The 27,665-nt window shown below is 39.8% G+C and overlaps 1 protein-coding gene across 1 annotated transcript in view; it reads right to left on the reverse strand.

Annotated features, from left to right (window-relative positions):
* The window catches only part of RNF11 (ring finger protein 11), a 38,405-nt gene extending 16,349 nt beyond the window's left edge, over nt 1-22,056 (reverse strand). Inside the window, exon 1 of the mRNA XM_046662410.1 lies at nt 21,723-22,056. Coding sequence (XP_046518366.1) covers nt 21,723-21,845 — 123 coding nt within the window. The 5' untranslated portion in view covers nt 21,846-22,056. The remainder of the gene's footprint in view (nt 1-21,722) is intronic.
* Between the last annotated feature and the right edge of the window lie 5,609 nt (nt 22,057-27,665).

The raw sequence follows: 27,665 nt of genomic DNA on the forward strand, positions 1-27,665 counted from the left end.
CTTCAGTTCTAAGAATGTTGCAAAAATAACTCTTTAGGAGAAGGTATATTGGCTTCTAACAGTTTTTAAGGCTAAATGGAAAACCAACAGTTTTTAAGGCTAAATTGACGTAACATTATCAATTAAAACATACATTCTGATTTCAAAAAGCATTGAAAAGTTTAAAAAATACATTGTAGCATTGAGGAAATATGATATCACTAAAAGGTAAAAGGCCTACATTTATTATTATTATTGTTTTAACTTTTTTTTTTTTAAGTTTGGCACCTGAGCTAATATCTGTTGCTAGTTGTATATTCTAGTTGTAGGTCCTTCTGGCTCTGCTATGTGGGATGCTGCCTAAGCATGGCCTGATGAGCAGTGCTAGGTCTGCGCCCAGGGTCTGAACCAGTGAAACCCTGGGCCACCAAGCAGGCAAGTGAACTTAACCACTCGGCCACAGGGCTGGCCCCAGGCCTACATTTAATATAACACCTTTAGTGAGATATAATTCACACAATATAATTAACCCATTTAAAGTATACAATTCAATGGTTTTTAGTATGTTCACAGAGTTATGCAACCATCATTACAATTTTAGAACATTTTCATTATCCTCCGCCACAAAAACCCATACCCATTAGTAGTCATTTCCCCCATTTCTCCCCCAAATTCCCCAGCCCTAGACAACCATTAATCTGCTTTCTGTCTCTATAGATTTGCCTATTCTGGACACTTCATATAAATGGAATCAAACTAATGTGGTCTTCGGAAGTCTAAAACATGTTTTCAAAGTTCACCCAGGTTGTAGCACATATCAGAACCTCATTCCTTTTTATTGCTGAATAATACTGCATTGTATGTATATACCACATTTGTTTAGCCATCCATCAGCTGATGGACATTTGGGTTGTTTCCACTTTGGGGATGTTATGAATATACTGCTATGAGCATTTGTGCACAAGATTGTGTGGATGTATGTTTTCATTTCTCTAGGGTATACACCTAGGAGCAGAATTGCTAGCTCATATGATAGCTCTATGTTCAGTCCTTTGAGGAACTGCCAAACTGGTTTCCAAAGCACTTGTACCATTTTACATTCCCACTAGTAGTATATGAGGGGTTCCTTCCCATTTCTCCACATCATTGCCAAATCTTATTTTCTGTCTTTTTTATTATAGACACCCTGGTGATTTTGATTTGCAATGATGTTAAGCATTTTTCATGTGCTGATCAGCCATTTGTATATCTTCTTTGGAGAATTGTCTGCTTAGATCCTTTACCCTTTTTAAAATTAGGTTCTGTCTTTATTGAGTTATAAGAGTTCTTTATATATCCTGGACATCGGTCCCTTATCAGATAAATGATTTGTAAATATTTTCTTGCATTCTATGGGTTGTCTTTTTCTTTTTTTTAAAGATTTTATTTTTCCTTTTTCTCCCAAAGCCCTTGGTACAAAGTTGTATATTTTTAGTTGTGGGTCCTTCTAGTTGTGGCATGTGGGATGCCGCCTCAGCATGGCTTGATGAGCAGTGCCATGTCCGCACCCAGGATTTGAACTGGTGAAACCCTGGGCCACCAAAGTGGAGCATTCGAACTTAACCACTCAGCCACAGGGCTGGCCCCTGGCTTGTCTTTTTCTTTTCCTATTGGTGTCCTTGGAAGCACAAGTTTTTAATTCTGAGGACGTCCACCTTATTTTTTTTTTTTTTTTGTAAGATTGGCACCTGATTTAACAACTGTTGCCAATCCTTTTTGTTTCCTCTGCTTTATCTCCCCAAATCCCCCCAGTACATAGTTGTGTATCTTAGTTGCAGGTCCTTCTAGTTGTGGCACGTGGGATGCCGCCTCAACGTGGTCTGATGAGCAGTGCCATGTCTGTGTCCAGGACTCGAACCAGGGAAATCCTGGGCCACTGCAGCGGAGCGCGAACTTCACCACTTGGCCACGTGGCCAGCCCCTCCACCTTATTTTTTTTGTCATTTGCGTGTATATGTATCATATCTAGGAATGCTTTACCTAATCCAAGGTCATGAAGACTTAACTCCTATATTTTCTAAGAGTTTTACAGTTTTTGCTCTTATATTTAGGTATATGAACCATTGAGCTAATTTTTGTATATAGTGTAAGAAAGGGGTCCAAATTTATTCTTTGTATGTGGATATGCAGGTGTGCCAGCACCATTTCTTGAAAACTGTTTTGAAAAGGCCTACATTTTAATGTGATATTTTTCCTAGAAGCTTAGTGAAATATTTTGGGGTGAGGGTGAAAGGAATAAGGATCTTACAACACTACTTATCTGAAGCAACCAGGATCTCTTGAGGAAGCCTAAAATTACTCTGACCAAGCAGGTTTGCGAGATCCTCTGTCAGATCAGCGGTGGCAGCTTCTATATAGGTGGTTCCTATTTTCAAACGCACTATTCATTCAATGCCACATGCCCAATACTTGCTTTCTAATTGTTTATGTTGTTTCATGCAACATACCCTAACAGACGAAACAGGAAAAATTACACTTGTTTTATGATGGTCCTCTTTAAGACACAGATACTGAGAATGCCCTGGGTCTCAACGTTGAGCTGTACTAAATGAAAGGTGAGATGCTGATATTTGTCTACTAGACTACTCAGATTGTGCCAAATGTCAGCACCTACAAGTCTGGAAGTGGAAAACCAGGTTTAGTCTTTAGATCCTTCCTCAAGCTCAACTGCAGGTCAGGTCATCAGGAAACTGTTTTAACTAGTAAGAGAAATGGAGACTAGCATAACATGGAATACAGAGGACTTAAATCCTCTTGGCAATGCACCTCAAAAAAAAAAAAGCTTCCTAACTTGACTTCAGTAGTACAAATGTAAATAAAACAAAACTTAAGATTACTGGAGAGTTATTATCCTTGGAACCCAAATGTAAAGTTGTTCTAAGCAAGGCTATCTACCCACCAGCCAGGTATTTATAAGTTATTTTCAAATTGAAACTGTCAGCACACTACTTTTTCATAAAATGCTCCCTGGCACAATTTCTAGATAAGAAGTACATCTCATCATCTCCTCTACCACCACCAGGAATCAAGAAATTTACCTTGGAATATAAAGAAATAACCTAAATATACAGGAGAATAATACAGACTTAACGGAATTTTTTTTTCTGCTTTTTTCTCCCCAAATACCCCCAGCACATAGTTGTGTATTTTTTTTTTTAGTTGTGGGTCCTTCTAGTTGTGGCATGTTGGATGCCACCTCAGCGTGGCCTGATGAGCGGTGCCATGTCCGCACCCAGGATCTGAACCAGTGAAACCCTGGGCCGCCGAGGTGGAGAGCATGAACTCAACCACTCGGCCACCGGGCCGGCCCCAAGACTTAATGTAATATTTAATGGCTTTTAAAACTTAGAGCTCTAAAAAACTGCAGCAACATGAGAAAACGCTTATAAAATGACATTAAAAATTAAAAGGATGCAAAAATACTATATAGAGTAGTTTATTACACATACATTTAAAAATATTTACATTTGGAAAAAATCATAAGGAAATATACATTGAAATGTTAACTATGGTTGTATCAGAGTACTGAAAATGTGAGTTATAATATTTATTTCTAGGTAATTATATTTAATTTGCAATTTATTATAAAAAAGGAAAGAAAACTTTATAAAGTTGGTGTCACTAAGTCAACAGCTAATTTTAAAAGTTATTGTTAGAAAATCCAATATATAAGCTGAACAGAAAATGAAAGCAAAATAGAGACAAGTCACAATGCATATTTAATTCTGCTAAAAATATGACTTTTACAGCTGAATCTAACTGCACTTTTTTTAAATTGAGGTGAAATTCACATAACATAAAATTAACCAATTTAAAGAGAACAATTCAGTGGCCTTTAGTATATTCACAATGTTGTGCAACCACTACCTCTATCTACTTCCAAAACCCTTTCATCACTCCAAAATAAAACTCTGTCTCCATTAGGTAGTTACCACCCATTACCCCTTTTCCCCAGCTTCTGGCCACCACCTGTTTCTATGGACTTACCTATTCTGGATATTTCATATAAATGGAATCATATACTACACGACCTTTTGTGTCTGGCTTCTTTCACTTAGCATAATATATTTGAGGTTCATCTGCATTGTAGTATGTGTTAACTTTATTTTTAAGATATGAATAGTGAATCAGTAAAATATATATATATGCTTTTAGTCTAATATTCTTTTGAGAGTCCCTTGCCTGTAGCATTAGCTAAGCAATATTTGGTTTCAACAATGCAGCTTGGAATACAAAGGTATACAAATCAGTGGAAATTAATTTTGTTTTTAACACTTACAAGTTTAAACTAAAGAAAAAGGATAGATTGTTAATGAATTCCAAAACATCTTTTTCCCATTTAGAATTATATACCATTCCCAGTTTAGAATTATATAATGAAATCCAATGACAGAACACGCTATGTACCATAAGTCAAGAAAATTTGGCTCAGTCTGGGGTTACAAAATAGCTGTGTGACCTTGTCACATCCACTCAAACTTCCAAGAATAGAGGAAAACAAATGTTCTTAAATATTTGGCCTTTATATTAAATAGAAGCTCCAGAGGAATCACTGAAGAGCTATCACAAAGAAGCTGTATTTTAACAGGTTACCTGGCAGTGGTACACAAGACAGACTGAAGAAGGCAACGAAAGAAGGTAGGAACGGAAGTTTGAGATGACAGACCAGAGTTTGTTAATGTGAGGTCCAGGGCTTAAGAAAGCACAGTCACACATCCTATTATGACGGGAAACGTTCAGAGAAATGTGTCATTAGTTTATTTCTTCGCTGTGCGATCATAGAGCATACTTACACAAACCTAGATGGGACAGCCTATTACACACCTAGGTTACAGGGCACTAATTTTATGGGACCACTGTCGTACATGCGGTCCATCACCGACTAAAATGTCGTTATGTGGCACATGACTATACATAAATTCCTTAAAATTGCATGCAAAATTCTGTGCATCTTTCTAGGAAGAGGACTTATGGTTTATGGTTTTCAGCTTCTCAAGAGTTATTAAACAAAGAAAGGGTTAAGAAACACCTATGTGAACTTAGATGGTTGCCATAGAAACAGAAAAACCACTGGAAGGAATATAAGGAAAAAATCTAAACAAGGGGATAAGAGAAGTCTTGATTTTGATACTTGAACATCCAGTCCCTCAAAAAGCCCTCTCAAACAACTCCAACCAAAAGTTAGCTCTCCCACCTCAAGCCTCCTCTAGCCTCCTTGTCACGCCTATGACTTTTTAGTGTTTCATGTGTGTGCATATCTTATATACTTAGCCCCTGGTACCTAACAGTGCAAGAGACATCACAGGCCCACTAAAGTTGTTGAAAAAATTATAACCACTTAAAGGTGGCTTAAATCATTCTGCAAACAAATTTATAACTTAGGCTTAATCAATTTTTCTATTTTAGATTAAAATTACAGGTTCTATAATTGACAAACAATGGTAGAAAACTGAAATTCTTTGGAAATTACGCAGAAATGTCTTCTTACAGAGTTTCTGAACCCAAAACACATTCTTTCTCCTAAAGAAGGCTCCTTGACCTCCAGATGGGCTAGATACATTTAGCCTCGAATGGAGGGTCCCAGTTTGAGGCTACCAAAAGTAGTCCTAATTCTTCTTTAATAAAATGTGACTACTGAAAGTGACTACTGACTGACAAAACATGGTTTCAGGAATTTTCCCGGCTGTCAGCTCCAGCTTTGGTCCAGGGACTCCTTACCTCCATCTAGTTTACCAACCTGGCCAGATTTCCCTAGGTAAAGTATAATTTCTGCTCATTTGACTATGTAAGTATCCACATATCAACTCTTTAACCTAAATATTCAATTTCCATCTGCTGGCCCCAAAATGGACCATCAAGGTCTCTGCATCCACATCACTGAACTCCTTAAATTCTAGAGGCAAACATACAGCCCTGCCAGCATGTATACATATCTCCAATTAGTTTTTCCATCTTGTTAAAATAGAGGCACTCTCAAAAGAATGGTAACAACCTAAATGCTCAAATAGGGAACTGGGTAAATAAATAATGGTACATACAATGAATACTATGCAGCTCTAGAGAAGAATGAAACTTTTTATGTACTGATAGGGAAACAGCTTCAAGATATAGTAAGTGAAAAAAAAGCAAGGTCTAGAATTGTGTATAGTGGGCTGTTTTTAGGTAAAGGGCTGGGGGAGAACTATTTGTATTTGCTCACGTGTATAAAATCACTTGAAGAATCCAAAAAAACCTTAACATTAGTTGCCTATGGGATGTGGAACTGAGTGGCTGGAGAACAGAAGTAAGATGTTTCATCTGTACTCTTGTAGAGTTTGACCACACAAATGTATTACTTAATAATTATTAAAAAATAATTTTAAAGATTTTATTTCCCTTTATGTAGGCCAATCCTACCACCACTGTTTGGATTCCATCTGTTTCCACCTTGTCAGCATCCTTACACTGTAGATTTTTGCTGCTCTCCCTATTCAACCTCTTCTTTTCACTGGATCCTTCTCATCAGCTTATAAAAATGATCAAGTGTTTCTCATTAAAACAAATTAACCCACCTTCCCTTCCTTGTCCTTTTATCGCGCTATTCCTATACCCCTTCACAGCCCATCTTCTCCCAAAAGAATCTCTTCTGGATGTTTCTATCCTAATCTCCTGGATACATTCTTTCCATTCAATCCATTACTAAATTCTGCTGTTTTCCCCTCTTAATTATCAACAGAATTCATAACTCAATCTCTATTGCCAATGCCCTATAACAATATCTGCTAATGCAGTGGCTTCCTAACTAGTTTTCCCATATCCACTACCCCTTCTAATTTGTCCTCAGAGATTTTTTTAAATAAAAATCTAATTTACATAATCTCCCCCCCCATCCCACTTAAAATCCTTTAGTGGCTAGCCTTCCACTGCTCTAGGACAAAGTCCAAAATCCTTAAGAAAGATAGTAAATGTAAATTACCTGGCACAAGCATCTTAGGGACTATTCCCATCGTATAAACACGTACCCACTTTTCTAAAATGCTCTTTTTGAGACAGGCAAGTTTGGATTCCTAAGACATCTTGTTTGAGATACCAGACATGCAAAATATTTTAAATGTATTTCACAATCTTATCTTTTTGGCTCTATATCTTGGAATGTTTTCTAAACTGCAGGTCACGACCTATTGGGGGTTGTGAAATTGGTCAAAACTAGGACTTTTTAGAAATGAAATCGAACATACAGAATATACAGTAAGAGTCAACACTCTTATATGAATATCGTTTTCGTTTTTATAAACTGAAGCATGGTGTAGAATTTTTTAGTATGAGTTGCCAAAAAGTGTTTGAAAGCCCATAGTCCTAGCACTTTTTTTGAGATTATGATGCTGCCGTTCTTGTGACACAAAAGTTTTTCATCTAGGACTAACAAATTATACTTCAAGTTCATTTTCTCAACGGATTTTAGAATTTCAGCCATTTTAAAATGGCCCCGTTTCATGCTACCTCATCTTAAACAAGGTCTGACAATTTATCTAACAGTGTTGCAATGGCAAAATTTAACTGAATTCCTATACCACACACCCATCAGAACTCTGTGGCACAAACCACAAAGGCTTTGTGGTTTTCACAGCAGTGATATGAGCTCATGTCCTGCAACTCAGAGACTGCCTTTGAGACATTCTTAACCTTCTCTGTGGCATGGAAACCTTTGGCAATCTGACCACGGACCCCGAGCTGGCAATGGACCCCTTCTTGGATAGTGTTTTTGAATGAAAACATAAGATTACCAAGGAAATCAGTTATATTGAAATGCAGTTCTATCCCTGACCCTATAGGGATTTGTATACCTAAAGGTAAATATTCAACAGTCTAAAGATTACAGTGAGCTTAGGAACTTAGATCTTAGAAGGAGTCCTAGCTAATTAAAGCATGTGTTAAAGGATAAATAAAAAGTATTTTGAGAAAAAAAATCTAGGGACAACATAAAATTCTAGATAATGAAACACAGTAGGGGGAAGAGAGGATGTGCATGTGAAAAACGAAACACTGATAAGGCTTGACTCCAGTACTAAAGAAGGTTCCCTCCCTTTCTCTACTTTTTTTACTCTCATATGCATGTGGACTTCCTGCTAAAATTGACTTTATTTACTTAAGCAAATTTGTGCCAGGGAAATTTTTCAAATAAATTTAAACTTAAGAAAAAATCCAAGGTGCCCATGTATCCAAATCCTCAAATAGTTTATTCAGAAAGAAAAATGCTGCTTTACTCATAGATAGTGCCTTTGGGCTCTCTCTATTGGCAGCTGCTTCCTTAGGAAATATTATGACAAAATTGATTATCTGGTTTTCCAATATGCAGAATATTAGAAGAGGAGTTACTGCAAGGGCAGATGCATTAACAGCAGATGAAGACCATCTGACAGTGGGAAAAGATAAAGAGAAAAAATGATAAAAAGCACGTACAAGAATTAAAAGCAGAATAGACTCACCCAACAACACAAATAGTCCTATGTTAATTCAAGACTCTGGAGGCACCGTTCTATTACCTCCACAGTATAATAAACTAATCTTTCTAATAATTTTGAATCAATAAAATGAGATGAAAATCTGCTCAGAAGTCAATATTTCAGTGATTTATGAGGGAAAGAGCGAGAATGAAAGGGGAAGGTTATGAAGTTTGAAAAAGGATACAGTTGAGAATCAGTCTTAGTAAGACACTATTACCAAAGGTAGTATATTGGAACAAAAATTGTTGACAAAAATGTTGTTAAAAATGTATATTTTACAAAGTTTTCTATCCAAAACTTATCTATTTAAAATAAATCCTGTTTAAAATGGAAAATTTCACTTAAATCTAATTGCAGTTGTACTTTCTACAATTGGATCCAGTGGATTCTCCCGTGATTTTAATACCCCATCTTCTTTAAGAGTCCTGTTTTTTGGGACCTCGTTGTTCCTCCATTATCCTGAATAGACCACTTATCAGTATCTATGACTTCAGGGCCCTCTTAGCACCAAGTCTACTTCTGTCACTTGTACATTTTTAAAAATATCACACTAAAAGGCAAGAAACTAAGATCCAGATGACTAGTGGAGGTAATGTTAAATCACACACATCCAAACTATACTACAATTAGCCTTAGTTAATAGATAGGAATTGGTGCATTACTATCAATGATAAATGTATCATCTCTTATTTTGATTTGGGAGAGAAAGGTTAGAGTGGGAGCCCTGAACGCCTAAGGGAGAAAAGAAAGGTGAAAGGGGAATCACCAATTGAAGATAGAAAAGAGGACACAAAATATCAAAAACATACTTTGTTAACTTCAGCAGTTTTGCCAATTTAGCAGAACACTGTTGTGCTATATGAAATCTACCTTCATACGATTTATGAAATACTTCTAGAAGATCTACTGCATTATAAAGGGGTCTCATTACCTCAACTATCACTGGCCGCCCAGCTCTATGCTAAGCCTGTTTCTTCATCTATAAGATGGGAAGAATAATATTTATTTTCATAGAATTACTATGAAAATTAAGAACTAGTTTCTGGTCTGGCAGGTAAGGAGCTTAGAAGTCACTACACCACACTAACAAATTAAAAAAAGCTGAACTGAAAAATCAACAACTTTTCTTAGATCTGTTGAAGAAGTAAGGTCACAGGGCAAATGCAGACCCCAAAATTGGAGAGACAGACAGGTGGATAGAGAAAATCACAACTTACCAGAGCAGAAACCCATAAGCAGAACCAGTGCTGGGGCACGAAAGCCTGAACTGTAATTGATGGACTGCTGGGGCTCAGTGTGGACAAGTCTGAGTTACAAACTCCAAGGGAACTCCACATTTTTTAAAGTTTTATCTCCAGGAGCCCCACCAGGTCCTCATAGTGAACATGAGAGAAAAATCTTCTCATGCTTCGAACAGGGGGAAGGGGAAAGGAACCATTTTGATATACGCCAGAGCATTCCATTTTTCCTAACAAGGCCTGCCCTCAGGAGAAACTATTTTGGCAGAGCCAACCTGCTGGGGTTTTATCAGAGCCTAACCCATCGGAGGAAAGGGAAATACTCAAATCCAGCTGGGCCTAGCCTTCCACATGGGAGAAGGGAAATATCCAACTCCATTCCCCTCTTCCCATCCTGTCCCACCTAAGGGTGGGGGGACACACTGAGAAGCACTGAGAACTGCAAATTCAAACAAACAAACAAACACACACCACTATATGCCTATTAGAATAGTGAAAATCCAAATACTGACAACATCAAATGCTGGAGAGGACATGGAGCAACAGGAACCCTCGCTGACTGCTGGTGGGAATGCAAAATGGCACAGCCACTTTGGAAGACAGTTTGGTGGTTTCTTACAAAACTAAATGTACTCTTACCACATATGATCTAGCAACTATACTCCTTGGTATTTACCCAAAGGAACTAAAAATTTACGTCTACCCGAAAACCTGCACACGGATGTTTACAGCAGCTTTATTCAACTGCCAAAACTTGGAAGCAACTAAGATGTCCTTCAGTAGGTGAATGGATAACTAAACCGTGGTACATCAAGACAATGGAATACTAGTCAGCACTAAAAAGAAACAAGCTATTAAGCCATGAAAAGACATGGAGGAACCTCAAATGCATATTACTAAAGGAAACTTAAATGCGTATTAGTAAGTGAAAGAAGCCAGTCTGAAAAGGCTACATACTGCATGATTCCAACTACATGACATTCTGGAAAAGTCAAAACTATGGAGACAGGGGGCTGGCCTCGTGGCCAAATGGTTAAGTTGGCGCACTCCGCTTTGGTGGCCCAGGGATTCACCGGTTTGGATCCTGGGGGCAGACCTGGCACTGCTCATCAGGCCATGCTGAGGTGGTGTCCCACATAGCACAGCCAGGGCGACCTACGACTAGAACATACAACTATGTACCGGGGGCTTTGGGGAGAAGAAGAAGGAGGAAAAAAAGGAAGCTTGGCAACAGATGTTACCTCAGATGCCAATCATTTTTTTTTTTAACATTTTATTTTTCCTTTTTCTCCCCAAAGCCCCCTGGTACATAGCTGTATATTTTCAGTTATGGGTCCTTCTACTTGTGGCACGTGGACGCCGCCCTCAACATGGCCTGACGAGCGGTGCAGTCCGCGCCCAGGATCCGAACCAGCAAAACCCTGGGCCACCGCAACGGAGGGCGCAAACTTAACCACTCAGCCATGGGGCCGGCCCCCAGATGCCAATCTTTAAAACAAAAACAACAACAACTATGGAGACAGCAAAAGAATTAGCAGTTTTCAGGGCTTAGGTGAAGGTACGGATGAAAGGTGGAACACAGGATTTTTAAGGGTATGGAAACTATTCTGTATGATGCTATAATGGTGAATCCACGTCATTACACATTCGTCCAAACTCAGAGAGTGTACACCACCAAGAGTGAACCCTAATGTAAACTATGGACTTTGGCTGATAATGATGTTTCAATGTAGGTTCATTAAAAAAAAAAAAAAAAAGTGCCTCTATCAAAATCCCAGCAGGCATATTTGCAGAAATTGACAGCTGACCCTGAAATCCAAATGGAATTATGAGGGACTAAGAAAAGCCAAAACAATGTTGAATAATAAGAAAAAAGTTGAAAAATTCACACTTCCTGATTTCAAAGCTCTTTACAAAGCTAGTGTAGTACCAGCATTAAGGACAGACATATAGATCAACAGACCATACTTGAAGAAGCCAGAAATAATCCCTTACAACACTTATGGACAATGGATTCTGGGCAGGAATGCCAAGACAATGGGGAAAGAATACTCTTTTAACAAACGGTGCTGTAACAACAGGACAGTCACATGCAAAAGAATAAATATGGGCCTTCCTTACACAACTCATAAAAATTAACTCAAAATGGATCATATACCTAAATATGAGAGCTAAAAATATAACTCTTAGAGGAAAATGCAGAAGTACATCTTTGTGACCTTGGGTTAGACAAAACTTTCAGGAAAATACAATCAAAACCACAGTGAGATACTACTTTATAGCCACTAGGATGGTTATAATAAAAAAAGGCAATAAGTTTTGGTGACAATGTGCAGAATTTGGAACCCTTGTGCACTGCTGATGGGAATATCAAATGGCACAAGTGCTTTGGAAAACAGTTTGGCAGTTCCTCAAAAGATTAAAGATGGAATTACATGACACAGCAATTCCACTAAGTGTACAACCACTTGGTGTATAACCAAGAGAAATGAAAACACATCCATAAAAAACTTGTATACATATGTTCATAGCAGCATTCATGAGAACTAAAAAGTGGAAACCCAAATGTTCATCAACTGATGAATGGCTAAACAAATGTGGTAGATCCATATAACAGAATATTTCACAATAAAAAGGAATGAAGTCCTGATACATGCTACAACATAGATGAATCTTGAGAAAACATTATGCTAAGCAAAAGAGGCCAGCCACAAAAGACCACATATTAGTATGCATATTGGTGTGCATCTCTCATGGGGAAATGCAAATTAAAACCACAAGGAAATACTTCTAAGCACTTATCAGAATGCCTAAAATAAAACAGACCGACAATACCAGGTGCTAGTAAAGATGTAGAGCAAAGAGAATTCTCATACATTGCTGACAGGAGTGCAAATTGGTGAAACCACTTTGGAAAACTATTTGGCAACTTACTTTGAAATGTGTCAAAAAATAGAATGTATTGATAGAGGGATGGATACGTGTTAAGCCAAATATAGCAAAATGTTAACTACAGAACCTAAGTGGTAGGAACATGAGTGTTCAAACAATTCTGTTGACTTCCCTTTATTTTTGGAATTTTCTGTAATAAAATGTTGTAGGAAAAACTAAATATATTTCTGCTCCATACCCAGCAATTCCACTTCTGGATATATATCCAAAATAAATAGGTGATTATGTACACAGAAAGAATGTTCATAGGGGCTGGCCCTGTGGTGTAGTGGTTAAATTCAGTGCAGTCTGCTTCAGCGGCCTGGGTTCAGATCCCAGACATGGACCTACACTACCCATCAGCCATGCTGAGGCAAAGACCCACATACAAAATAGAGGAAGACTGGCACAGGTGTTAGCTCAGGGCTAATCTTCCTCACCAAAAAAAGAAGAATCTTCATAGATTTATACAGCCAAAAAACTAACACAACCCAAATATATACATCAATAGAAGAATGGATTTTTAAAAATGTACATTTATACAATTGAATACTGTACTGCACTGAAAAATAACATGGGCTACTGCTACATATATATATATATATATATATATATAACAATATAAATGAATTTGACAAACAATGCTGAACAAGTTATTCTATTTAAGTTCAAAACTGGGCAAAACAAATATGTGGTGATAAGAGGTCAGCACAGTGGTTACCTTTGGGGAAGGGGTAATGACTGTTGGAGGGTGTATGAGAGAGCCTTTTGTGGGGTTGGAAATAGGCTATATCTTGATGGTGGTTCTAATATGTAAAAGTTCACTGGGCCATACAGTTAAGATACTATTAATTGTACTGTTAAAGGCATACTCTTCATTGTATATAAACAATAAAAAGGTTTATTTACACACACACACACATATATTACACTTTCACTGTACAAGATTATACAACTCTGTCTAAATTCATGCACACTGCCTACTGATGATTATTCTTTCAGCTCCAAGCTCCATCACCTAATCAGGGCCGCTCTCCTGCTTACGTTCATTTGTTACAGCAATATTCACGTAAGATTTCATTTGAAGTCTTCAAAAGCTAAAAAGTAAACCTGTGATTCACTGCCCTATCACAAACTGATCCCCCAACTTCAAAAGTCTACATCTGGGGCCAACCTGTGGCCGAGTGGTTAAGTTTGCGTGCTGGGCTTCGGCGGTCTAGGGTTTTGCCAGTTCGGATCCTGGGCACGGACATAGCACTGCTCATCAGGCCATTCTGAGGCAGCCTCCCACATAGGAGAACCAGAGGCACTCACAACTACAATATACCATGATGTACTGGGGGGCTTTGGGGAGAAGAAGAAAAAGAAAAAAAAAGTGTACCTCAAACTATTTAATACTTGATTATATACTATTTCACACTGAACTAATAAATACTTCATGTGTATACATTAATCTTGTCCCCTTAACTAAAATGGTTACTCCTTAGGGGTAAAGGACTCATTTCTCCTTTCCCCTCGGTGCCTAACACATACTTGTTGACTGACAGAAGAAACTAGGTGTCCTGGTTTTTAACCTTAAGCCTTGCTACTTACTCAGTTTACGGTAAAGTGCTTTTTCCCCACAAACATAATAATTAAATTGTTAGATAAAATTAAATGTAATTTTAACTAGTTGGGTCAGTTATTAAAGTCTCACTCTTCCTTAAAGCCATCCAGCTTCATAAGAATTCAGAAAACCTTAATAAATTTAGAAACAAATATATCTGGAATATTGCTTTCTTCATTCCCACTTTCAGATCCCTTAGTTACCTTACTGTATGCTCTCTGGATTAAGTAAGTAACAAGATAATTACTCAACTGGCCCCTGGGAGCACACTCCAGGTTGGCTATTTAATTAAAAGATAGGTATATGTGCGTTCATATTAAACCGAACTCAAAGTTTTCTTTAATCAGCTAAAATAAGGAACTCTTCTAAGACTTCAAAAGCAACACACCATAAAGCCAACTTGAATATCAAAATCAAAAGGTCAGGCAGATTCCCCAAGAGCAGAAAATATATTTGGTTCTCCCTTATCACTTTACTTTTCAATTGCATGTAGCAATCTCTTCTGCTATTAAAAACACACATATTGGCTGTCTATAAACCAGCTTTTCCTCACATCTTTCACTCATATTTCCACTCTATGAGTCTCTAGTATCTCTACCACCTCAGTCTTTCTTTCATTTATGTCACAATTGCAAAAATCCTGAATTCTGATGTTAACAATATCATAAATACTTGATAAATTCACTATGAAAAGTTACCGGTAAGGGATGAACTTCTGGAAATTTCTTACAGCCTATTTTTTAATAACCTATTTGAATACAGGACAGAAATACATCATCCCTAACTCTCTGCTTAAAGGCAGGTTAATACATAGAAGATAACTATATCCAGAAATGGCTTGAGGCAAGACGACAAAGAAATATAACATCTAATTCCAATTGTATTTACAACCATCCTCTTTTCACTCCCCTCCTCATTTCTAGAATTTAACTTGGCTGAGACACAATAAAAACAGAAGACAAAGAGAGAAAGAAGTGGCAAAAGTTGAATAAAAATGGCAGGGAGAACCTACAGTAGCCATTCTGTGACAGTTTTTCTACTTAGAAGAAAAAAATAAAATTAAGATCTTTAAAAGAAGAATCCCATTCTACCTAAAGTATTACATTAAGATTTTAAAAGACCTAAATTTTATAATAGAATATGGAGGTTTCTACAAAGTATTAACTAAAAAATATTTTAAGAAAGTCAAGTTCTCAGATCTTTTTTACCAAGTAACTCATTACCCCACCTTCTCAAGTTACCCTATAATTAGCTCTAGAATTAAACTCTGACACACAGACTGTCCTATTCTTAAAGGTGCATACATTCTTAATGACAAAGAATCAGCCTTAATTAAAGGACATCCAGAGTGGGAGATCAGGCATAAACAAATAAATCAAAACTTTGCAAGAATGGTTATAAATAAATAAGCAAAGATATTTGCTTATTTATTAAAAAAAAAATATCGAGGCAACCTGAACAGCAAAGAGCACAAACCAAACTCAAAAAAGATGTAGATTAACTTTCCCAAAGCTCATGCACTTCAGAAATTAAAAGTGATAGGACGAAACTGAATATGGTCAGATAAAACAGTTAATGTGGGAGAGAAAAACAGCAAAACCCTTTAAAGGACAAAGGCCAAATACTAAAGTGCAGGATTCTGAGAATCAACTTACAGAAGCAAACAACCACAAAAGTTCACACTCTTACAGAAAAACACGATAAGTGATTTTCACATTTACTCAAGTATTTGAGTGCCTGCTTTGTGAAAGGCATAGTTATAGCAATGCAAAGATGGAATCATCAGACCTGGATTCTAGTAGAGGAGAGGTGACATTGTTATAAATAATTAAAATCAAATAGGAAGGGTGAAGTGTCCTAAGAATAGCAAACAAAGTGCTAAAGAAGTTCAGATTAAGAAGTTATTCATGTTGGGGGAGATCAGAGAAGGATTCATGGCATTTGAGCTGGACCTTGAAAGCTAGAATTTACACTGGGAATAATAAGGGGAAGAGCATTCTGGGAAATGGGAATAGAATGAGCAAAGGCAGAGGCTGGAAAGCAGAAGGCATATACAGAATACAGCAAACTGTTAAGTCTGACTAGCATATAGGTTCTATACAAGACTACAAAAAGCTCGAAGAGTTTGTAAGGAGCCAGATCATGACTTCAAATGCTAAGAGAGAGATCTTCAGCGATGAGTCATGAAGAATCATTAAAGTGCAAAGGATCTGATCTGGATAGAATTTATCTTGCAGCAAGGAATGAAATGAATGGGGAGGAGAGGAGACATCAATTAGGTTATCTGGGAGGTAATGAGGACTCCAATTACGGTGGTGGCAGCACAGTAGTCACTGGGTGTCTACAATCTCTAAGGTGCCATTCCACTCCACTGAGAAATTTTTAAAATCTTAACACATCATTCTCATTTTTAAGGAAACTGTAATTGGAAGAATAGTAACTGTTAAAGCACCAAGAGCTAATTATTAAGGTAATATATGATTTCCAGATAAATATCATAAACAAAAAGTAGTGTACTTGTAGAAATCAGGAGTGAGAGAGAAAAAAAATGGTCAGGGAAGGCTTTATTAAACAGGTTGGAGGTGATCCGCCCCTCAATGAAAAGGTAGAACTTCAAGAGGGGAGGGATAAAATTTCACACAAAGGGAACTTTTTTTACTAAGAACAAGATATGTGAAATACATTTTGAGGCAATTTCCACCTAAATGGTAAACAAAATGCCAACATAGAAAAAAAATCTTCAATTACCTGAATTTAACCTCATAAAGATATCAGAAAAACAAGGTCTTAATATATTATTATAGCTTCAAATGCTTAAAAATATTTTATTATATTCTAGATTTTTAAAGGAGGGGGATTATTTTACTGAGTTCCATAGGAGAGACCAAGTCTTTTTTTAAAAAAAAAAAAACGCATCTTGAAGAAAGCTTTACTCAGTAACAATTTGAAATATCCAAAATTTTATGTTTTGGTATTTGCGAAAGAAGTTCCTCAAAACACAATATAATCTGATAAACTCTCTTCCTAGTTTACATGTAAGTAACAACCAGGATTTGAACTCAATTCCACCTGACTTCAAAACCAGACCTACATTTGCACTCACTGCTGTATTAAAAATAACTTATTTTCTTCTGATTTTAAAATCTCAAATGTATTCATCACAAAGTGTAGATAGGACAGGAGGAAGAGATTAGTAAACCTCCAACTATATAACTATATAGCTACTGCAAAACTGTAAAGTGACTTTTCTCGTTGTTCAATGAATATTAAGCTCTTTCGAACAGAATGCCACTCATGAATTAGCATACGACAAGTGAGGGTCTTAGAGTGACCGTGGTACCTCAACCTGTTCACGTATACCTTCCAGCCCTGGGCTACCTACCTGGCCCTCCCCTCTTACAGACCTTCATTCTCCAGCCTTTCCTGACTATCCTCCCTCTCACAATCCCTCTGACTGCCATTAGGGAGGATTCCATCGTACTCTTTGTAAACATTCAGGGAGGACAGAGTAGAGGGCATGCCAGATTTCTCTGTTTTTACCTTCTAATTCAAGAAAAGCTCTAACCTCTTCCCTCCCATTTCTTCAAGGACAAGGACTCAAGTACTTCCTCAAAAAAGACATGTTTGTTATAGAATATATAGAGGGTGGAAAAAAATCCTAAATTATTTTATCAATAATTATTTTAAACCAATTCCTATATTTAATATTATCGGGACTTGATTTTTAGGATTGACTCCTTAAAAATGATCCATAATAAAGGAAAAAAGGCACTAGGAATATGCATAGTTCTTATAAGACATTCAACTGCACTTGCGTCAAAACAAATATATTAATTCAATGAAAAGAAATCGATTTATTCAACCAGCAATTGAGCGCTTAACATGTACCAGGCACTATTCTAGGTTCTTGGGAAACCATTTTTTTAAAATTCCCTTTCCTCAAGGTGCTTACCACCTAGTGGAAAGAGACAGATAATAAACAATAAACATTGTAAGTAAACATAGTGTGTCAGAAAGTGATAAATGCCATGGAGAAAAACAGAACAGAGTAAGGGAGAATTCCAGGGTGTTGGGGCAGGTTGCAATTCTAAATAGGGTGGTCAAAGAGGGTTTAAGAAGGTGTCATTTGAGTAATGACTTGAAGGAGGTGAGGAAGTCAGCCACGGTGATATCTGGGGGAAGAGTACCCGGGCACAAAAAACAACCAGGGCAATGGTCCTGGAGTATCCTAGGAACAAGGAGGCCAGAGAGGCTAAAGGGGAGCCAGCTCGGGGAGAGTAATAGGAAAGGTGTCAAGAGAGCTATGTGTGGGGGCAGGGAGTATAGATTATGTAGGGTTTATGCAACACTGTAAGGAATCTGGCTTTCACCCTGAATGAAATGGGAATCAACAAGATGTTGAGCAGAGTGTCATGATCTGTTTTACCAAAACCACTGTGACTGCTGGGTTAAGAAGAGACTAGTCATCAGTGGGTTAAGAACAGCCGTGTTGCCTACTGACGGAGGTATGTTCGGAGAAATGTGCTGTCAGCTGATTCCATCGGTGTGAGCCTCACAGATCTAGGTCTGGGTCTGGGTGAGTACACACCCTCAGGCTACACGGTACTCATCTTATGGGACCACCATCAGGTGCGGTCGGCCGCTGACCAAAGGGCACTGCATGACTGTGTAGGGAGCGCAATGGCGAAAGCAGGGAGACCAGTTAGAAGGCCAGTAAAGAAACCCAGGAGAGAAACATGTACTTCTTATAAACTTTGACCATAACAGTGCAGCACTTACGTTTAAGCACAAATAAACAAATAAAACAAATCTGTCAGATCCTCTTACTAGGAAATATAGAGCTCTCAGCATATATGTACATTGTGCAACACAAACAGAAAGGATATCTTTTAACTAATCATTACAGCAAAACACCAAGTGTTTGCCTTAATAATCAGCCATTCCCTTTATGAAATTTTTTTTAATCCTATTCCAGCTGAGACTATTCTTTAAAGAAATAAGCCAATATTCCCGCAGCTCCGTTATACACTATTTTTGAAGGAAAAAATAAGTTACTTCTGTTCACTGAAAATATAAATCATTTGCCTTGGATTGGTGCTTCTCAGATCTAAATTAACCATTCCTAAGAATTTATTTCCTTCAGGGGGACAAATTTTTTTCTACAAAAGTTTCTTTTTCTGCTCCCATCTTTTAAAGAAATTGTTTTCTTCCAACTGATACCAAATAGGCCTATCGGTATGTGGGTCATTCACCTCAGGAAAGGGCAACCACAAAAAACTCCCACTGTCACAAATAACATGTTTCAAAACATGTTCCTTCACGATACCAAAAAAACCCCTCATTATCATGTAGTCCTCCTGGAAAAGACTACTACAACTCTCATAAATTCTAAAGAGTTATCCTTAACACTATATTATCTAAGGATGAGAGAAAGAGGGCAAGAAGTCAAAGATACTCAATTTGCCTTAAAAGGGTCTAGGGAACATGGAAGAAGATTTTGAAAAAGTTCATACTTCTAAAAACATTTGCTCATGAAACTGAAATAAGCACATTATGAGGCAAACGAAGAGTGAAATATAAACAATTTACTTGCTTCAAAGATTCAGAAAGACATCCAGGTTTAGCTTGGATTTTTAAAGAGCCTTCCCCTGTGACAATTCTTTGTAAGAAATGGCTGTGTAAACTTAGAAAACACAATACTGAATTTAAATTCATTAATTCATTCAACATTTAAGTGCTTCTTATGTCTCAGAAATTGCTCGAAGCATTGGGGATACAGACCCTGTTCTCAAGGGCTTATAGTCTTCACTTATCGCAGTTACTGAGTGCCTACTGTAGGCCAGATGCTGGGGATACAACAGCAAACAGGAGACACAGGTTCCTACCTGCATGCAGCTTACACTGGGGGAGGAGGGAACCACCCAAGGATGAGACATACATCTAACTAAACGAGGATATTAACACTCAAGTGCTGTATGTGCTGCTTTTGGAAGTGCAGAGGGACGGGTGGTGGGGGAGGACACAAGCAAGGAAGCAATGGGGGGGAGAGAAATATAGGAACTTCAGATACGGGGTGACACAGGAGAGCTGAGTCCTCAAAGAGGATTAGATGTTCACCTGGCCGACCTTGGGGGAAGGGCTCCAAGCAGAGGGGGCAACTGGAGCAAAGGCAGAGAGGTGTGAACAGGCTGGTGTATTGGGAGGCCTGGAATACAGAACGTGAGAGAAGACAGAGAGGCTTCTGTATGACACACTTAAGATTGGACTTTACTGGTATATATGAAAACCCTGAAGGGTTTTATTCAGAAAAACCAGCATATGTGATCAGGTTTTTCTGGTGTGATGAGACACTGGTTTACACAAGAATGAGAAAAGAATAACACTAGATAATGATGTCACCACATGAAACAACAAAGGAGACTGCCTAGTTAGAAAACTAAACCCCCTTTAGGAAAAAAATTAAGCCACTTAACCACCCAAGCCCTTTTGGAAAAAGTTTTTAATCAACATCATGTAAAATCGAAAAAGCAGAGGAAACATTTTTATATTTATTATAGATTATAACATCTACATGTCTATTTTGAGGTTTCTCAAGAGGTCTTGGCTCTTTATTAATTGTGTAAACACATCTGGGGCTGCTTGACTGTTCAAAAAGCAATGAAACTATTTAGGAGGAAGTCTTTGATACAAAGGGAGACAAACGAGCAACAGAAGGTATTTCTCAAGTCAGGTTTAAAGGTTTCCAAAGTTCAAGATAATCAAGTTTTATTAAGTCAGCGCGATTAAAAGGTGTGTCATAGGGGTGGAGCAAAAGAAGGAGGGGTTAAAAATTAATATACACATATATGTAAACAAGTAACTCTTGATTCGCTGGGACTAAAATCACTTGAAGACCACTTCTTCTCCCAAGTAGAAGCAGAAATGAAGACCTACCAGATCCAATTAACACCGACAGACAGGTGAGGGAGAGAGCAGGGAGGCAGGAGAGGATGACCACATATGAAAATTTAAATGGGTCGGGGGCAACCACCCATCCAGAACTCATAATCCAGTTGGCGGTGCGATGAGAAAATCATCCCCAAACCTCACAGCTTCCACACATTCCACGATTCAGACATAAAGACAGGAAAATGTCACTCCCAAACTCGACAAGCGAACCACCAGCCACTGGCCAAGGCGATACTGATCACATACTCGGATCCCAGACCTCAAGGACAGAGGGTACCATCCCCACATCATGCCTGAGGGGGAAGTGAAGGATCCCCCTTATTTTGGGAGTGGGGCGCAATCACCCTCGGATCCAGCCCTAAGGGGGTCAACCCCCCCCCCGCCCCGGCAGGCCTTGCCGAGGCCAGGGGCAGTGACAGCCCCGAAGCCCCCTCGATCTCGCCTGGACCTGCTTCCACTCCTCGCACCCCCTCCTCCCCAACACACACCCTCCCCTACCTGATATGGCGGCGGCGGCTCCTGATCCGGCTCCGTCCCCTCGCCAAAACTAGCCCGGTCGGACTGAGACTCGTGAAGGAGGGAGATGTCATCCGAAGTGGGGGATTTGAGGCAGTTCCCCATCTTCCGGGGCTGCGGTGTGTGATCTGGGGGAGTAAGAAAGCAGTGGCGGGGTCGTCGCACGCTCCGCGGTCAGCCTCGGTCGGCGAGGTGGGGTCGGGCGGCAGGCCGGGGCTCAGGCGGCGGCGGCTCCCCCGCCCCCCGGCGCCGCCGAAGGGCCGCTCATGCCAGCCCCCGGGGGTGGGGGCTCAAGGCTGGGCCGCGGGCTCCGCCGGGGTCGCGGCGGTTGCCTCCTGCGAGGCGGAGATGGGGGGGGGGGGGGGGGGGGGAGACGAAGCCCTCCCCCCCCCCCCCCCCCCGCGGGGCGGCGGCGGCCACGGAGCTGCTGGGCCTAATCCAGGTCAGGAGGGGGGGGCGCGGCCGTCGCGGCTGCCTCAGCTGCTGCCTCAGCTGCTGCCCCTGCCGACGCCGGAGCCGCGGCCGCGGGCCTCATCCTACTCCGCCTCAAAGCGGCGGCGGCGGCCAGAACGAGGCCAGCTGCGGCCCTGCGTCACGCCGCTGTGCGTGCTCCGGTCCCGCCCCCGGCGCCGGGAGGCGTGGGCAGCTCCGGCGGCGCGGCCGCACCCCCTGCACCCCCAGCAGCTGTCCCTGGGCTGCGTCAGTCTCTGCTTCTCCGTCTGACAGTTGGCTGGGTGCCTGACTCCGAAACCTCCCTCGGGTCTCCCCTGCCTGCCCACGTACATTTCTCCCTCTCGGCGAGTCTCGGCTCTTACCTGTGCACTGTTCCTACAGCCTTCTCACTACCCTCTGCCAAGTGATCTATTTATAAACGCATATCTGATTGTATAACTCCCATGGTTAAAATGTTAATTGGCTTCCCCTTTATCCCTTCAGAATAAAGTCCAAGCTCACTAATGAACCTTCCCTACCTCTCTAATTACTTCCTTGTCCTCCTACATCACAACCGGACAGATTCTTCCTCCAGCTGTGTACCTCGGAGTGTTCTGTTTCTTTCCCCCGCCACGGTAGTCCAAGCCACCATCATCTCTCGCCCGCGCTACTGTAATACCCTCAGCTGTTCTCCTTGCAGTCACCATTGCCCCATTCAGTCCGCTATTTGCACAGTTGAATTATCTTTTTAATTGTAAATCTGATGTCATTGGCCTGTGTAAAACTTTAATGGCTTCCCAATACTGTTAATGACTATTAATTCTTCAATGGTTTACAAATCTATCTCCCCCAACTCATTAGCAGCATTGTCTCCTCGCCTATTCTAAACTTTAGGCTGTCTAAATAAAGCACTTTCGGTTATCTAGAAGAATGTTCCCTCTGGCTGAGGCCTTTGCCTGTATTGTTTCTCTAACAGAAACTCTCTTCTCCCCGCTCCCAACCTTCTACTTCCCATCAGGCTAACGCTTATTCCCATTTATCCTTCCTGGACTCAACTTCATTTCCCCTGGGAAACCTTTCCTAACTCTCCAGTCTGGGTTAATCACCTCCTCTGTGCTCAGTCCCTGAGCTTTTCTCTGTCACAGCCGATCAAGCTGAATCATCTGTCCTTCCTCTGTGCAAGCCTGGCACATAGCCTAAGGTAGAGTAGGCTCTCTTGGTTGAATGAACAAATAGCTCAAGAAGCAATGTTTGCAAAGGAAGGAAACAAGAAACACGAGAATGCTCCTAATAGTCATTCCTTCAACAAGAAGACAAGTGGGTCTTGACTCCTTTTCTTTTGTTCACCATTTAACTGATTTTTTTTCGCCACACCCTCTGCTAGGCACTAGGGAAACTGATTTACCAGACCTGGCTTGTTCCTGAAGGAGCCCGGAGTTCAGCTGGGAAGACAAGTAAATAGATGAGTCCTTCTCCCACCCCTCATCAGAGGTTTTTAGAGGGCCCAGAGGAGAGTGATTACACCATTTGGGTGAGAATCTGAAAGGATTCTTAGAGGTAGGAGAGCATTAAACTGGTACGGACCTGAGTGCTTTAACTTTGAAGTCCCTATTCTACAAAATAACTATCTTAGGTAGATGCATTCAGATTCCATTTTAAATACAACCTTTTTGCTGTATGCCCTCTTCTCCAAGACTTGTCTTTCCTCCCATTAATAGCTCCCACCTAAATAGGTGTAACCCTAATGCCGTGTTTATATAAGAATCTTTCACACAACCCCAAGAATCATTGCTTCATTCTCTAGCTTGGAAAAGTGAAATTATTGGATCCTTTGGGAGGAAAATTTCAGGTATTTGCATTTTTTCCTGCATTGCTGTTTTGTTTGACTCCTCTGAACTATTGCGATGGCGTTTTAAGGAAGTCCATGCCTCTGCACCATCAATCCATCCTCCACACTACAGCCAGGAAAAATGTGATAAGAGAGCATTCATAGACTTCTGGTTCAGAAATTTAGCATGGCATTAAGGCCTTGCACCATTTGGTCCCGTCCTCATCTCCCATATGACTCTGACTCCAACCAGTCATCCTCCACTCCAGCCACATCACCACTACTTGCCGTGCCCTCAACCTGCACTATGCTTTTCCACATCTGACCTTTTACCATGCTGTTCCCTTCTATTGAAATCCAGCCATCTTTTAAGACCTTCCTTAAGTATCTCTTTCTTCATGTAGCTGTCACTGATTGCACTTAGTTGGAATATAGGTAACAGTATAAAACAAATGGGATCTGTTATTATGTTGTGTATATCTAAATATCATATGTGACTATTTTAACACAATTTTTAATATATCTAATCATAACTGCTATTTATTAGCTTGATCCAGACACGTAAGTGCCCTGAAAGGTTTATAGTGATCTTCCTGTTTTACAGAAATAGAAACATGGCTTCACATGGCTATTCAGGGGTAAAGCCAGGATGTGAATCATATATCAGTTGTGTTTACTAGGTTGTGGGAAGGGACTACATCTTTTTTCATCCTGGTGGTCTTCCCTGAATGTGTAAAAACAGGGGAATAAAGAAAGACTTCTCTTGAATGCCTTTGGCATCCACATGTACCTTTGTAAGGAAGTAGCTGTTCAGTGATCTATCTTCCCAACCTGGCTTTAGAAAGGAGCCCTTGGGAAATGCCCTATAGACCAGAGAGCGTGACCCACTCACAAAATGTAATTTAAAATCGAGAATAGTAACCAGGACCATTGCAGTGACAAAAACTCTCCTTGACCTACTCTAGTCAGGCTCCTCTAAGCCCTTAAGGCCCCAACCATGGGCTCTGTCCTTGGCCCACTTATTCCAGTTTTAGCAAGACTCTAGCTGAGTCAGTTTCACCGGAATCCCCCATCCATGGTATTTGACCACCTTGGCCTGCCTTCAGCAAAAATCCTATCAAGTGGGTTTAGCCAGAATTCCCCTTATCCATGTTGTTTCCTCTTAGTAAGATTCTATCCACTGACTCCCACCCTGTCCCTTGCCCACAAATCCCCGCTTGTCCTTTTGTATTCAGAATGGAATCCAGTTCTATACTGAGGTCTCTCTTCCCCTATTGCAATAGTTCTTGAATAAAGTTTGCCTTTACTGCTTTAACTTCTGTCTGACTCTGGTTTTCTCTGACAGCAGGAGATCTAATCCAGAAGCAGATATGAGAATCCAGTATCTTCTACTGAGCTGTATTTTCTAAAAAATAGACTTTATTGTTTAGACTCATTTTAGGTTTACATCAATATTGAGAAGGTATAGAGATCTATCATATACAGCCTGCCCTCACATGTACCTAGCCTCCCCCATTATCAACATTCTCCACCAGAGTGGTACATTTGTTACAATCGATGAACCTGCAATGACACATCACTATCACAGAAAATCCTTGCTTATCTTAGAGTTCACTCAGTGCCATATATTCTGCGGGTTTGAACAAATTTATAATGACATGTATCCACAACTATAGCATCATACAGAATGGTTTCACCGCCTCCCAAATCTGTGCTCCACCTATTCATCCCTCCCTCACTCCTAACCCCTGGCAACAACTAATTTCTTTTCTGTCTCCATAGCTTTTCCTTTTTCAGAATGTCATATAGTTGGGATCCTACAATATGTAGCCTTTTCAGATTGGCTTGTTTCACTTGGTAATATGCAATGAAGTTTCCTCCAGGTCTATCCATGGCTTGATAGCCCATTTCCTTTTAGCACTGAATAAGGTTCCACTCTCTGGGTGTCCCACAGTTTATTTATCCATTCACCTACTGATGGACATCTTAGTTGCTTCCAAATTTTGCTGATTATGAATAAAGCTGCTATAAACATCCATCTACAGGGTTTTTTTTTTCCAATTTTTTAAATTGCGGTAAAATACATCACTGTTAACTTAAAAGCAAATTCACCTGTTATTTTACCCTCAAAATGAGTTTATTCAGGAATAGCCAAAAGAATTGCAATTCAGGATGTGCATGCTGTGACGAACGATAGGCAAATCTGGAAAACAAAGGAGGGAAGCTTACTTTTATAGAGAAAAAGGGAGAGTAGGGGTGGGTTGTTCTAAAAGAAAGTCCACAGGGGGAAAGTAACAGTTCAGGGCTGCAATGGCTTTTATTGGCTGAGCTGCAGCATTTGTCATTGGCTGGGCTATTGCCGGATGGAAGGAGAAATCTTCCTTCAGCTGTAGTTTTACTTCCTGAGGAAGATGCAGTGTATGTCTCTTCCTGTTTGGTGTAATTGATGACATATGATAGAGCATGAGAGCTCCCCCTACATGCCTTCCCAACTCCAATTTAGATAAGGTTTCTTTTATTAATTTCTACACTTAATATAAAATTTACCCCCTTAACCATTTTTAGGTGTACAGTTCAGTGGTATTAAATACATTCGTAATATTGTGCAACAATCACCATCATCCATCTCCGGAACTCTTCATCTTGTAAAGGTGAAACTACCCATTAAACAATAACTCCCCATTCTCCCCTCCCCTCAGCCCCTGGCAACCACTATTCTATTTTCTATCTCAATGTTTTTGACTACTCGAAGTATCTCGTATAAGTATAGTCATATAGTATTTGCCCTTTTGTGACTGGCTTATTTCATTTAGCTTAATGTCTTCAAGGTTCATCCATGTTGTAGCATATTGCAGAATTTCCTTCCTTTTTAAGACTGAATTCCATTGTGTGCATATACCACATTTTGTTTATCCATTCATCCATTGATGGACACTTGGGTTGCTTCCACGTTTTAGCTATTATGAAAAATGCTGCTATGAATATGGGTATACAAACATCTCTTTGAGACTCTGATTTCAATTATTTGGTTATATACCCCAAAGAGGAACTGCTGGATCATATAGTAATTCTATGTTTAATTTTTTTTTTTAGATTGGCACCTGAGCTAACAACTGTTGCCAATCTTCTTTTTGTTTTCCTGCTTTTTCTCCCCAACCCCACCAGTACATAGTTGTATATTTTAGTTATGGGTCCCTCTAGTTGTGGCATGTGGGATGCTGCCTCAGCATGGCCTAATGAGTGGTGCCATATCCATGCCAAGGATCTGAACCAGTGAAACCCTGGGCCGCTGAAGTGGAGCACACGACCTTAACCACTATGCCACAGGCCAGCCCCTCTATGTTTAATGTTTTGAGGAGCAGCCATACTGTTTTCTACAATAGCTGTACCATTTTTACATTCTCACAGTCTGTTTTCAGGTTTCTGTGTGGACATAAATTTTCAGTTAAGTTGGGTATATACCAAGGAGCACAATTTCTGGATTGTATGGTAAGAGTATACTTAATTTTGCAGGAAACTACCAAACTATCTTCCAAAAAGGTTGTGCCATTTTGCATTCCCACCAGTAATGAATGAGAATTCCTGTTGCTCCATATCCTCACCAACATTTGACGTTGTCATGTTCTGGGGTTTGGTCATACTAATGGTGTGTATCTCATTATTGT

Source organism: Equus quagga, chromosome 5 (genome assembly GCF_021613505.1).
Source record: "Equus quagga isolate Etosha38 chromosome 5, UCLA_HA_Equagga_1.0, whole genome shotgun sequence".
NCBI classification, from domain to species: Eukaryota; Metazoa; Chordata; class Mammalia; order Perissodactyla; family Equidae; genus Equus; species Equus quagga.